This window comes from Amphiura filiformis, chromosome 19 (genome assembly GCF_039555335.1).
Source record: "Amphiura filiformis chromosome 19, Afil_fr2py, whole genome shotgun sequence".
In the NCBI taxonomy this organism is placed as follows: domain Eukaryota; kingdom Metazoa; phylum Echinodermata; class Ophiuroidea; order Amphilepidida; family Amphiuridae; genus Amphiura; species Amphiura filiformis.
The window spans coordinates 52,294,222-52,306,848 of record NC_092646.1 but is presented as its reverse complement, the minus strand read 5'-3'; the positions used below and the strand labels follow the sequence as shown (position 1 = coordinate 52,306,848).

At 36.2% G+C, this 12,627-nt stretch overlaps 1 protein-coding gene across 1 annotated transcript; it reads right to left on the bottom strand.

Annotated features, from left to right (window-relative positions):
- Nucleotides 1–6,042: 6,042 nt before the first annotated feature.
- Nucleotides 6,043–12,110, bottom strand: LOC140140643 (uncharacterized). The gene is made up of 2 exons (XM_072162400.1): nucleotides 12,009–12,110; nucleotides 6,043–6,837 (listed from the first exon to the last, which is right to left on the bottom strand). The coding sequence occupies exons 1-2, from the start codon at nucleotides 12,108–12,110 to the stop codon at nucleotides 6,043–6,045; spliced, it is 897 nt and encodes a 298-aa protein (XP_072018501.1).
- Between the last annotated feature and the right edge of the window lie 517 nt (nucleotides 12,111–12,627).

The following is a 12,627-nucleotide window of genomic DNA, read 5'->3' as shown; positions in this document are numbered from 1 at the left end:
AATTTCGCAGTGCAATATTCACGAGGAGAGAAATCGAGCATGCCGATCTACATTGAAAAACGTGGTTTAGAAAACCGAATAAGCCATGGCTATTTTAGCTGTGAAAATATGGACCCAATATTTGCATTCGACATTACAAAAGGGGCGATTCAGGTGTTATAAACAAAATCGATCCTATGATGTCCTAAATCCCAGGTTCCAGAATCGATGGAAGGCCATTATATGACTTCCAATTAATATAAGCTAATGACTTTAACTTAAGCAATTTTTACTGGAAAAAAAATGAGAAGATAGAGGGGAAAGAGAGAGGTGTGTGTGTGTGTGTAGGGGGGGGGGGTAAGGGCAGGGAGGAAGAGAAACAGATGGGAGAGAGCATTTGAAGTGAAAAGGGAAGGGGGAGGAGAGCTCGAGATAGATGAGATATCGAATGTAGGGGAAGCGAGGAGGGGGGGGGGAGGAGACACTTAAGGAAGAGGAGGTTATACAGATGGGGGAAAGGGGAGCCTCGGTATGAGGTATGGGTTGTGCTTACTGGGGATAATAAACTAATTCATAATCAAATCATCTCCATGCATCGTTTATGTTTCATACAAACATACAAAGCCCCCACAACACCCCACTCACCCCTCAATATACGTGCATGTATATGATTTCTAGGCCTAGAACTTTGGGTGTAATATGCCACCTTCGACAGAGAGCATCAACTGTCATCCAATAATCATGATAATAATTATGTTAGCACAATAGGCTATTGTATACTTATGGTTATATACCCTATACTGTGTCCTCCCAGCATAATAGTGTTATGAATGCAGGCCAGATCTGCTCTACTTTTTAATGATTTGAAATGAGGGACTGTTAAAAGTTGCATCTGAATCCATAGGAGTCAGCTCTCAAACAATACAGTGGGCCAGGTCTATTCATGTGTTTGTTAAAGAAAACCTGACTGCTATGGACTCAGGTGCAACTTTTAAAACAGACTCTTTTCTTACACAATTTACCACTGTGACTGAACGCAATGACGTGTGACGCTATAAATTGGTCCACATGTGTAAAATAAATAGGGCTATACATATCTTTTTACATTGTTACATTCCGTAAAATATTTTTTGACTTATTCTAAAAAATATTAGGGGGGAACTTATAAGTTGTGGACCCTATACTTGGTATACTGGTAATTTCATAATAATCTTCATTACATTGACTTGGATCATTTTAATTGTGTACCAATTCACTGGGTAAAAAATGTTGCCAAGGCTCTAGAGCATGTACTTCCTATTGTAAAAAAAAAAAAAAAAAATGTGCAGTGATTTTTAGTACCCTACGCACAGGCATATTTCATTATATGTGACGTGATATATCAAAAAGAGACACGTTTGGGCAGTTTATCAATTGGGAGTATTTAACATATCTTTAATAATAGGTATTTTGCTGCACAACGCCGTTTTCCCCAATGAAATCGGACAATCCTATTGCGAAGACAGTCCCTCATTTCAAATCATTAGTTTTGGTTTCTCTTTTGTTCAGAAACCAAAAATCAAGGGATTAAAAAGTGGAGATGAACTGGTCTGCAATCATAACACTATTGTGATGGGAGGACACAAGAGGGTATATATAACCAAAAGTATAATGGCCTATAACTAAAGCCACGATTTTTCCGTGTTACAAAATTTAAATTCCGTGTTACAAATTGGACGATTCCGTGATTTTCCGTTTTACATTTATAAAGCACTAAAAAGTGAATACAAGCATGTTTTTAAAAGTGTAATTTGTCTTATATAATTATATGTACCTTTTTACTGTAGTCTCCCTCAACATCCCCATTAAAATTAAGCATCATCAATTGTCTTGTGTGTACTTCCGATAGCTGTACATGCTGTATCGGCCAGAATCTTGCATCGTAGGCCGAGAATAAATGCTAGAATGGATTGTTTAATGGTTGATTACTGCTAAATTATCACTTTTCTTTGTTTTCTTTTGCAAATCAACACAAAAGTTAGACATTTTACACAGTTTTTCACTATTTTGTGGCATTTTCAAATTTCTGTGAGTAAACCCCGAATTCCGTGAATGTTTCCGTTTTTCCGTATAAGGGAGAAATCATGGCTTTACCTATAACCAAACGTATATAATAGCCATTGTGCTAACATTTTCATTATCGGATCAATCATCAACGCGGGCGACAGTTGATGCTCTCTGTCGTAGGTGGCCCACTTTCATGACACCTTATAATTACACCCGAGTTCTACGAGGCCTACATGTAGAAATCAAGTGCATATATTGAGGGGGTGGGGGGGTGGTGTTTTGTTTATTTGTCTGAAATATAAACGATGCATGATGATGTAGATGATTTGATTATGAATTAGTTTATTCCTCGAAAAATACAACCCATACCTCTTACCTATACTCCCTCCGCCACCTATATATAACCTCCTCCCTCCCCCTCCTGCCTCCCCACACTCGATATCGACTCTTCCCTATTATTCCACCCCACTCTTGAGCTCTCCTCTCCTCTCCCCCTCCTTCCCTTCCCACTTCCAATGCTCTCTCCCCTCTGTTTCGCTTTCTACCTTATCCTTACCCCCCCCCCCCACACACCCTCTTTCCCTGACGATCTCTTCTCTCTCTCTCTTCTCCATCTTTCTGTTACTCTAAGTCTAGGCCTATCACATCATGCGATACCCAAATTAATAAATAAATTGAATAAAAGTCAATTTAAACTAGCTTTCTATGATATTGATCTTCCGTCATGCGACATGCACATAAATAGAGTTGTGTATAATAGTGTTTATATCACTGAAATGTCTATTATATCACTCAAGTGTATAATCTGTCAAGTGTCTATTGTAATGTCTGTGGAAATATTTCGATGGTCTATATATTTTGACAGTGAAATAAGCTAAGGCTATTTCGTAGTCTCAAGTTAATGCTTTCAAATTAAATCAATGCTTTCAAATGTAGACTGCTTTGTTCGACTTCTCTGCTCGTGAATATTGCACTGCGAAATTTAAACATTTCTTTTGTATACTTAGATCAGGTAACTTCAAATCCTGTAATTTTCTTCTTCACACCACTTATAAGAAACTGAAACGAATACCGAATCTGCCTGATACAATTGTTCAGTTTTTAACAAAAGGTAGAAACAAAGAGTTCGATATCTTGTGAATCAAGTGGTTAGGCAGGATAATAAGAAACCACGTGACCAAAACCAAAACCAAAACTAAAACTAAACATTTGAAATGACCGAATGACTTCGTAAGTTAAGGTATTATAAAATCGGAAATTAAGATATCGGCCTTTCAAAATGTTATTGACAATTTCGAGAGTAGGACTGACCTTGAAAAATGTCTGATAAAAATACAAGATGCCAGTTATATCGGGAGTTATATTCCAGTCTGAACTTATCAGACAGTATTTCAAACATTATTAACATCACAAATTTGCAACAAACCCAAATTGTGAAAAAAATCACCCCGAGTTTTTGGCTATTTCTCCATTTACGATCATGCCCAAAAGTGTCTCGTTTCGATATACCACGTCACATAATTATTAACCCTTGTGTCCCAAGACAACCAACAGCCAGGCAGCCAGGACCTGCAGTTAAGAAGCACACTCATATAAATTGTTCGTTGGCATTACTCAGTAAGTTGATGTAAGTCGTTGCGTCAACTTTCCGAGTAATGCCAAACGCGTACAATTTTGAGTAACGCTGACTCGATATCATTATGTTGGTCGCACTCATTTGCACTTACTTTATTGAGTTGTTACAACTCAGAAAATGAAACTAGCCTAGGTTAGCATAATTTTCTAGAGGTGTGCTATAGTATACACAATTTTGCACTGATTACAAAAACAAGTATTTGAATACTGCTAATTGTGCAGAAAATGATCCAATTACGTGAATTAAGTAACAAAGTACCAAATTGGGATAACTCAAAACAATAAGTACCAGTAACTTAATATGAACGAGTTACATCAACTTACATGTTGAGTTACAATAACTCAACTTATTGGTTCTTTGAACCTTGTTTATTTTTCTTAAGTTCCCTGAACTTGAATTCAGAAGTTGGCATTACTTAAAAAGTTGACGCAACGACTTACATCAACTTTTTAAGTAATGCCAACAAAGTTGATTAGTTGACGGAACTTTTGAGCTTTTTCAGCATTTTTAAGTTCGGATAACTAAAATGAATTTTGTTTTGGAAACTTTTACACTATTTTTGAGTTGTCCAAACTTACTCCTTTTGAATTGCGCCAACAAGGCGAACAAGTCATTTCTATGAGTGCACATATCCTATCCATACCACAATAAGACGTCGCATATTTCCTTTCTATTCTTATTGCAACATTTCAATTAATAAATGATCCTTTCAAAATGTGCTATTCCATTTAAAATCCACACTACCCATGTGGAAGATTTTGGAAATATCTACCATAGAGGGAATATGAATTTCAAATGGAATTAATACATTAGGCAGCTCCATTTGAATTTCATACACCCTCTGAGAGAGATTCAACCTAAATCTTCCCCTGAGGGAGAGGGAGTTTTTTATGGAGCTGCTAATGTGTTAATTCCATTTGAAATTCATACCTACCTGTGGCAGATATTACCAAATCCTCCACAGTGGAAGTTTACCGAATAAATCAAACAAAAAAAACTCGGCTATACACGTGTTATCAAACCTTAGATCGTTAATGAGGTCGATCGGCTCAATCTGTTATGAACATCACGTAAATTCACGCATGTACGTATAAAGAAGAGGCATAATATAAGAAAAAGAATGCATAATAATATACATATACGCCCATTTATACGTCAATTTAAACACAAGCCGAGAGACATTTCAGCCATATGCAAGTTCGACTAATATAAATATACGTTTGGACTAATAGAAATAAACCTTATTTTTTCACCAGAACCTGGTGAAAAATTACGTTTATTTATAATAATTCCCGTTGATCATGCCACTGTTTTTCCATGTTCGACTAATATTTTGATCTATGAATTCATGTCGTGTTCTGCGATTGTATTTAAAATATACGAGTGCAGCAAACAAGGCCTTCGATTTTAGTGGGTATGTTAGTTTCTTAAATTAGTAATTAGTGCCTATCGTATATAAAAATCAGGATTTTGATAAAAAAATATCTTCAGCATAATTATATTGCAATATTGCTAATATTGTTTTTACGCCATTTTGGCACATTGGTAATGTTTGTACATTTAAAAAAACTCCCAAATTACAATTTAAAATCGGAATGTGCTCACAATTTTAAATTAATATCGTACGATCCTCATACACACAGTTTTAACTGTGCTTAAAAGCGTCCAAGGTAGTAGTAATTTTTTATTTTTTCATTTTACCTCATTATCCCCTTCGTACATACTGTGTACAATTGTACACATGGACTTCTATTGCTCCCTGTATACCAGGGGAAGCCTATTACTGCAAACAAACACCATGTGCACAATTGTGTATTCATATCCTATCCTCCAGTGCAGAGCGCCCTCGCCAAAGACCGCTTAATACGAATACAACACGAGAACATATCATGATATGTCATTGTGTGTAAACATGTTAATATGATAATGTTACATGCGAATGCACACTAAAACATATTTGTAGTAAATCCATTTTCTATCTACGGATCATAAGAAATCCTTCGCTGGTGCCGCATCGTGTTTTGAAATCCGAGAATCAATATCATTTCATAAATTTTGGCAAAGAATAACACAATTTACATTTGCCCGATATCGTATAATATTATAGTTATTCGTTTTCATTCCATTTCGAATTTTCATTCTTTTTCTTTTTGCAATTTATTTTATCCGCCTACTATCCCCACTTAAGTCATTTCACATCCTGCCTGTAATATTAATATCCAGGAACCAGTTATGTTTCTATTGGTTTTCCTATCCCTCTGGCTGATCATGTATGTGTGTTGTATTGTCACCTGCCTTTGAGAAAGATCAAAAGCCCAAACCACTGAATTGAAGTATATAATTTTTATTTACATACATTCGTGCTTCATAAGTTCATAATGTCATGGCCGAATTCGCATGCTGTACACTTTATCATAAACCGGCATACATTGATCGATCAATGGTAGGAGATCAGGATCAATCTGTTCTCGAGATGGTAATTCTTTTGGAGGATGAAACTCCGTACTCCGAAACGCATCTTCATAGAATCCACCTCCGTCCATCTTAGTCCCTTGCTGAATTATCTTTGACGCAACCCACGTGTCAACTATCTCATCCCCTGCTTCCCATCGTAGCATTGACTCTTTGAACTCTACACCCAAGAAATGACAGTATTGGCGAAGAATAGACAAAGGATTCGCTTGCAGATCATCAGCATCAATGACAATTGGCGTTTGGCCCAAATTCTCTTGGACGTGGACTATAAGATCGTATAGCTCGCCATAGCCAAACCTCCCAGGAACTGCGTACTTTGGCATTTCTGTGAATGGTTTATCAACAAACGATGGCATTAGTTTCACCAAAATCTTCTTCCATGATGGAAATACCCTATACGGATTACGTATGAGAAACGTGTGTGTATATCCACGTGGTATGTTGTCATAATTGGATCGTAGAGCGAAAGCTTGGGCATGAACGAATACGAAGGACTTGCCAGGAAACGGTGATTCCAACATCTGTTTGACCCACTTGAATGTAGCTATGCTTTCATCGAAAGCTAAAGTCACTTTGCCTGGCTTGGATTCTGGGAAAACGATGCCTTCTTTTAATGTCTTCTGCAATTCACCATCTTCTGCTGCGTTGCACTCTGGACCAAAACAATTAGCTGCGACCAGTGGCTCATTGATGATCTGAACCTAAAATTTAATAAAAAAATTACTGTTAATAGGCTACTATAACAATGGTTTTTGAGCTGAATCACATGGAGTGGAAATCCGTCGAACTGAGACGTACATGGTCCTGTGTCACAACCTGGGGTACCTTTGTGTTACATAGTAAAAAAAATGAAATGTTTCAAACATTTTACCTACACGTCTCATTTGAAGTGGTTCATCCTCCTGAGCATTTTGACACCTTTTTTTTTAATGGAAATCGGTTAAAAATAGAGAGTGCGGGCAAAAACAATCACAAAGTAGGTGGGATTTAACCTCACCTCTTTTTCCACATTTACAATCATTCTCAGCAAGTATTAGTCTTTTAAATGACCTTCTGTATTTATTTACTTGGTTTAGATGTCTGGGAGTTCATTTAAACATTTTTTACTAGATTCAAATTTTTAATGGGGGTTTTAGATCAAATTTACGATATGAATCCCTCCCCCTAATCCACCTCCTCCTAATCCTCATCCACCCTTTGCACATTTCATGCCAAACGTCATAAGAAAATAACTAAAAATTATTTTAAAACAGGATAAAAACATGAGTAATATAGAATAAATTAGCCTCAATTTAAGACCTAATTGAAAGTGAAGGAATACTCAAGAGACAGTGTTTTGAAGTCCAAGCTGCACATCAAAATGTAACAAAACCATCTTTTTGGGTACCTCAGTATATGACAGGATCACATATGACACTTAGAACGCTACTCATCATCCTCATTTTTTATGCACAACATAGTCGTGCTGATATTCGATCGATACATGTTGAAATCCGCACAATTCAGAGACACACCTTTTTGTTTTGGAATTAATTTTCGCGGTCAAATAAAGAACAATAATTTTATTTTTTTCAGTAAAAACATGGTGCTTAGACATACCTTTTTAAAAAATCTTGGTGTTAAAATTAGGCATGAAATTTAGTCTTTTAGTGTAAGATTTTTATAGGCCTCAACTTCGCCCGTGAGCTTTTATTGAAATTAACTTTTTAACGTTTCAAACTAATATAGTTCGCTGAAGAAAGATTTTCCCCACCTCTATAAGGCACATTATGTGGGTCTAAATATTACAGTTTTGTCAGAATATCCGTTTTGATTTCACTTTTCACTTGCTAACATGACATTAAGTATGGAATATTTCTTCACGAAGTCTAGTCTGGAAGGGTCTGCATAAACCGCACGGGCTAAATATTAATTGGGTGTGTCGGGAGATGGCGTAAATTAATAATTATTGTTTGATAGAAAACGTGCTTTCCACGAGTTTACATTAAAGTGCTCGTAATACGCTCGTATAGTGCATTTGCCTTAAACGGCAGACTTAAGAAGGCTGAATTTGAGCTTCGTGCAGGACACAATTTCGGACTTTATGCAACATTGTTCTATTATTATCAAATTTATTTTGACTCGCGCCTTTTCTTTGTGTACAGTAAGTTTATAACATTTGGCTCTAGGGGGCCATTCAAACTTTCTGAGTACGTACCACTTTTATGAGCTAATTTTGCTAAAAGCTCCTCCCATTTCAAAACTGGTACATTACAAGTGCATTTCAGTTCTGATCAACACTTATTGGTATTTAGGTTCAGTAAACTTTGATACTAAAATTGCCCCAGTTATGTTTTATGGCTGCGACATACCAAAAACAACTTCTAGTGATGGTGTGCGAGGGGAATTGGGCAGATATCCTTTGTTTTTCAAACCCTGATGAGAGCTATCAAGTATTGGTTATATATTCTTGAATTAAGTCATAATAGAACATTATTTCAGTGTTATAAATTTCAGTACAACAAAGCCGAACGTGGCCAGGAGTGTTGGGCACTAGCTGTTAAAAACATTTTGTTCTCCAGAGGATTTGGTCACGTTTGGATTGCACAAGGTGTTGCCAATAAAAATGTTTTTATTTCACTTTTTAAGCATCGTTGTACAGACATAGAACTACAACGTTTTGATGAGTCTATGCGTACTAATTCTAAGTTAAAATATTATTCAATCTTTAAGACTGATATCATATATGAAAAGTATGTATTTATAATTGACAATGTTCTATTCAAAATGTTATATTCAAAATGAAAGCTTGATCAATCCCGTAGACAAAATAAATAAATAAATAATAATAATAATAATAATAAGTCAATAGTCAATAATAAAATAAAACGAACAAGAAATGTCTTTAAGATACCAGTGGGCACCTTTTGTTATTAGTTAAGGAGACACTTATAATGCTAGCTTTAAGGTAACGCTATTGGATATAGATTTTTGTCTGATTGAAATATGTGAGTCCATTCTCTCCTGATTACAAGACTGAAAATTTTATTTTAATCGGATATTCGGTTACCAAAATATGGCCTGTCAAAATGGCGCGAAACCAAGAAGTTGGCAACAAATTTCTTTTATTTTTGTTATGCAATGTTGTCAGGTAGGCCTTATTTTCTAATTATATATGCAAGAATTATACAAAGTAAAATGTTCAGATCGGCTACAAACTAAGATATAAAACCCATGGATGCCTTTTTTCATGCAAATTTCCATTTGCATAATTAATTAGGGCCCTAATCAACTTTTCTAATAAGTGGCCCTAATTAATTATGCAAATTGAAATTTGCCAAACGCAACAGTAATTTTGTAGTAAAGTGTGTGTTCTACCCATGTACCATGCCTCAGTACCATGATAGCTCTTTTAATTGTATCTGAAATCTTTACTTTGCATATTAATTCATGCATGTAATTAGAAAATCATCTGGCAACTGGACTTGTCAAAAATATAGAAAATAAAAAGAAAGTTGTTGCCAATTTTTTGTTTTGGTTTCGCGCCATTTTGACAGGCCATATCTCAAGAACGGAATGTAATCTAAAGGGCATTATAAGCTTTAACATATTATTTAAATAGAAAGAAAATCTAAATTTGTGCATTAGCCAATAGAGCCACGGTCACCTAAAGCCATCTTGCAATCTTGCAGATAATTCTGATGTAGGCTATGAAATAAGACCTTCAAACTTTCAGATATGAAGAGTTCCAGATGCAGGCAGCCGTTTCTGGTTTTTTAAATATAGGCCTAAGTTGTATCAAGAGTCATTTCTCGTGGATTTTTTGACTGACAATTACGATTGTAACGTTTCAGAGTAACAAATTTTCGTATCAGATTTTTTTATGCTTGTTTATTTTATTTTGTATGCAGGACTAAAATAATATTAATATTATTATATTTAGGGGGGTCTTTTCATAGGCCATTACTCTTTTGTATGTGTAATTGAATAAAAAATCAAAAACATTATTGTTTTGTTCTGTTTCCTTCATTTGTGCTTTGTCTTGCATCGAAAGGGCCAATATCAACACCTTGTTTGTAAGAAGTATTGTGTGGGGAAAGACGATTCTTGCATTTTATTTTTATTTTTATCTTAACAAACAAAAAGCAAAATTCTCAGTCAAAGTCTTGAAACGGTCATGGGTATGCATGCAAAAATATTGCAACAGTAGCCTACTCAGTAGAATGTAAAAAACTGACATACATACCACCAACATGACTAACCACGCATGGGAATTGGGGAAGCAAATACTTTAAAACGAATTATTCCGAATTATATCAACGCAATAAAATTGCAATACTTAACATGTATTTGAACAGCAATGAAGCCGGCCATAGGCGCGGCTAGGCGTATCATACCATACATTGCAGTTCAAATGCATCATGATCATTATTGTGGCCTAGTCGAGCCTAGCATGCATGCCCGTCGGTCTGCTGACTCGCCGCGGCACAAAATTACCTCAATTTTGCACAAAACAATCCATGATGTCAAATTATCACATCCAAAGTGTCGCCATGAACGTCAGCTTCAACTTCTCGAGCCAAAGTTTTTTCATTGATAATCAGGTTTCATGTAATCATGAAATTAAACCTTGTTTGATGTGTATTCCCATTGCCACAGCATAACGGTTTTCGAACTTGTCTTCTACGATAAAGCTGCTGATGAGCGCTGAGGCTACAACCTATAATTAAAGACCGAATTAAAAAAGACTAGTTTGCGTCTGACGTCATGACAAAGGCGCGCCGTGATTGGTTGCTGACCTGCGCAGTATGGCATTTTTGGTCTGGTTGACAGGACGGCATACGCAAGCTAGTCTTTTTTAATTCGGTCTTCAATTATACAACATATGAGTTTGAGAATATTCTAATGCATAATTCATTAACTTGATAGACCCACGCCATTGGCGCCACGTGCTAGGTGTTTCTAGAATCCCTATAGAATAAGATTAATTTTAATGCTAATTTATTGCACATGCTGAGGAAGCGTGATTACCTTTTTGAACATTCGGAAATGGCGATAGGCGAATTTATGTATGGCGCAGAGAGGTGGGGATATATATTGGGCTCTCAATATTGGGCGGAAATTAGAGTACTTGTCAGAATATAAATTTGTACAATCGGCCTACATGCCGCTCAATGTGCGGCATTTTAGGTGTCAATTTCAAAGCAAACTACCTCCTGCGGAGGCAGAAAAACACCAAGTAACGGTACATACATAGCCGCCTATGCATTACCAACACAACATATTGTTATTTTGGCTGAGTAATGTGCGACCACCTCAGGTGATATCACATAACACCGTCGGGTTATAAAATAGATAAGAGGACTACATTTAATGAGATACACAGACTTTAGGAAGGGGTGAGTGAGTGAAGACCTGAGCGCAAGAAGACGGTAAGTCCACTTGGCCCATCAACATGTATACACTAAAGTTACGTATAGTTTCTTGGGGTTTTATATTGTTTAATACATGTTCCAGTGTGAAAACATCATGAAAGGTTGTGAAAGATTTGTTTTGGCCCCTGAACATGTATAAAACATTACTAAACTATACGAAACTATACGCAACTTTAGTGTATACATGTTGAGGGGCCAAGTGGACTTACGGTCTTCTTGCGCTCATGTCTTCGAGTATGAAAAACCGTTTGTTGATCAAAATTGGAATGAATTGCATTGATGCGCATATTATGTAATCGCTCATTTCTTCGCAACAAGTCAGCTAGTCAACCGATTGAAATAAAATAATAAAATTATATTTCAACATTTATTCACTAGCTATTTTTTTCTAGGACACCCTGTATAGCAACTTACTTTCATTTAGAAGTTAATAAAAAGGTAGTATTAACTAAACTCACCCCTTCTGCGAAGCTCATACACTTGGTGAAGACCGTCGCCAAAGATCTTGGTATTGTCCAAAGAAATATTCTTTGTTTAGGCTCGTTACTGATTTCATCCATACTGCTGAAAAGTGAATTGCTTTCGCTGTTCATTGAATAAGGTGAATTGAAGTATTTGAAATATTAAAACAATTAGAATGCAAACTTGTCAACCCGAAAACTGTTTTCCACAAATGTCAGTTATTACTAAACATTGATCCTTAGGTAGCCTTTAGAACGTCCAATTATGTCAATTTGCGTATTTGTATGCTAAGTAAACACAATATCAAGATATCGTGTTCAAAGATCGCACTATTACTATTTTGCTTGCACATTTCAAAATCTGCAATTCAGGGTACCGGGTGTCAATGTATAGCCTTTCGCGTAGCGGGCGAAACTAAGGGACCGTTCACAAACACTTGTAAGGGGGGGGGGCCTGATGCAAGATGCAAAAAAAAATCATCACGAAAATTTTGCGGGCCCCCCTTTACAGACCTCAAAAATGTCAGGGCCCCCTTTTTGACATGAAAATTATGGGTCAACACCATAGAAAAGCATATAAACTCAATTTTTTCAGGAAAATTTGTGGTCATTTTTT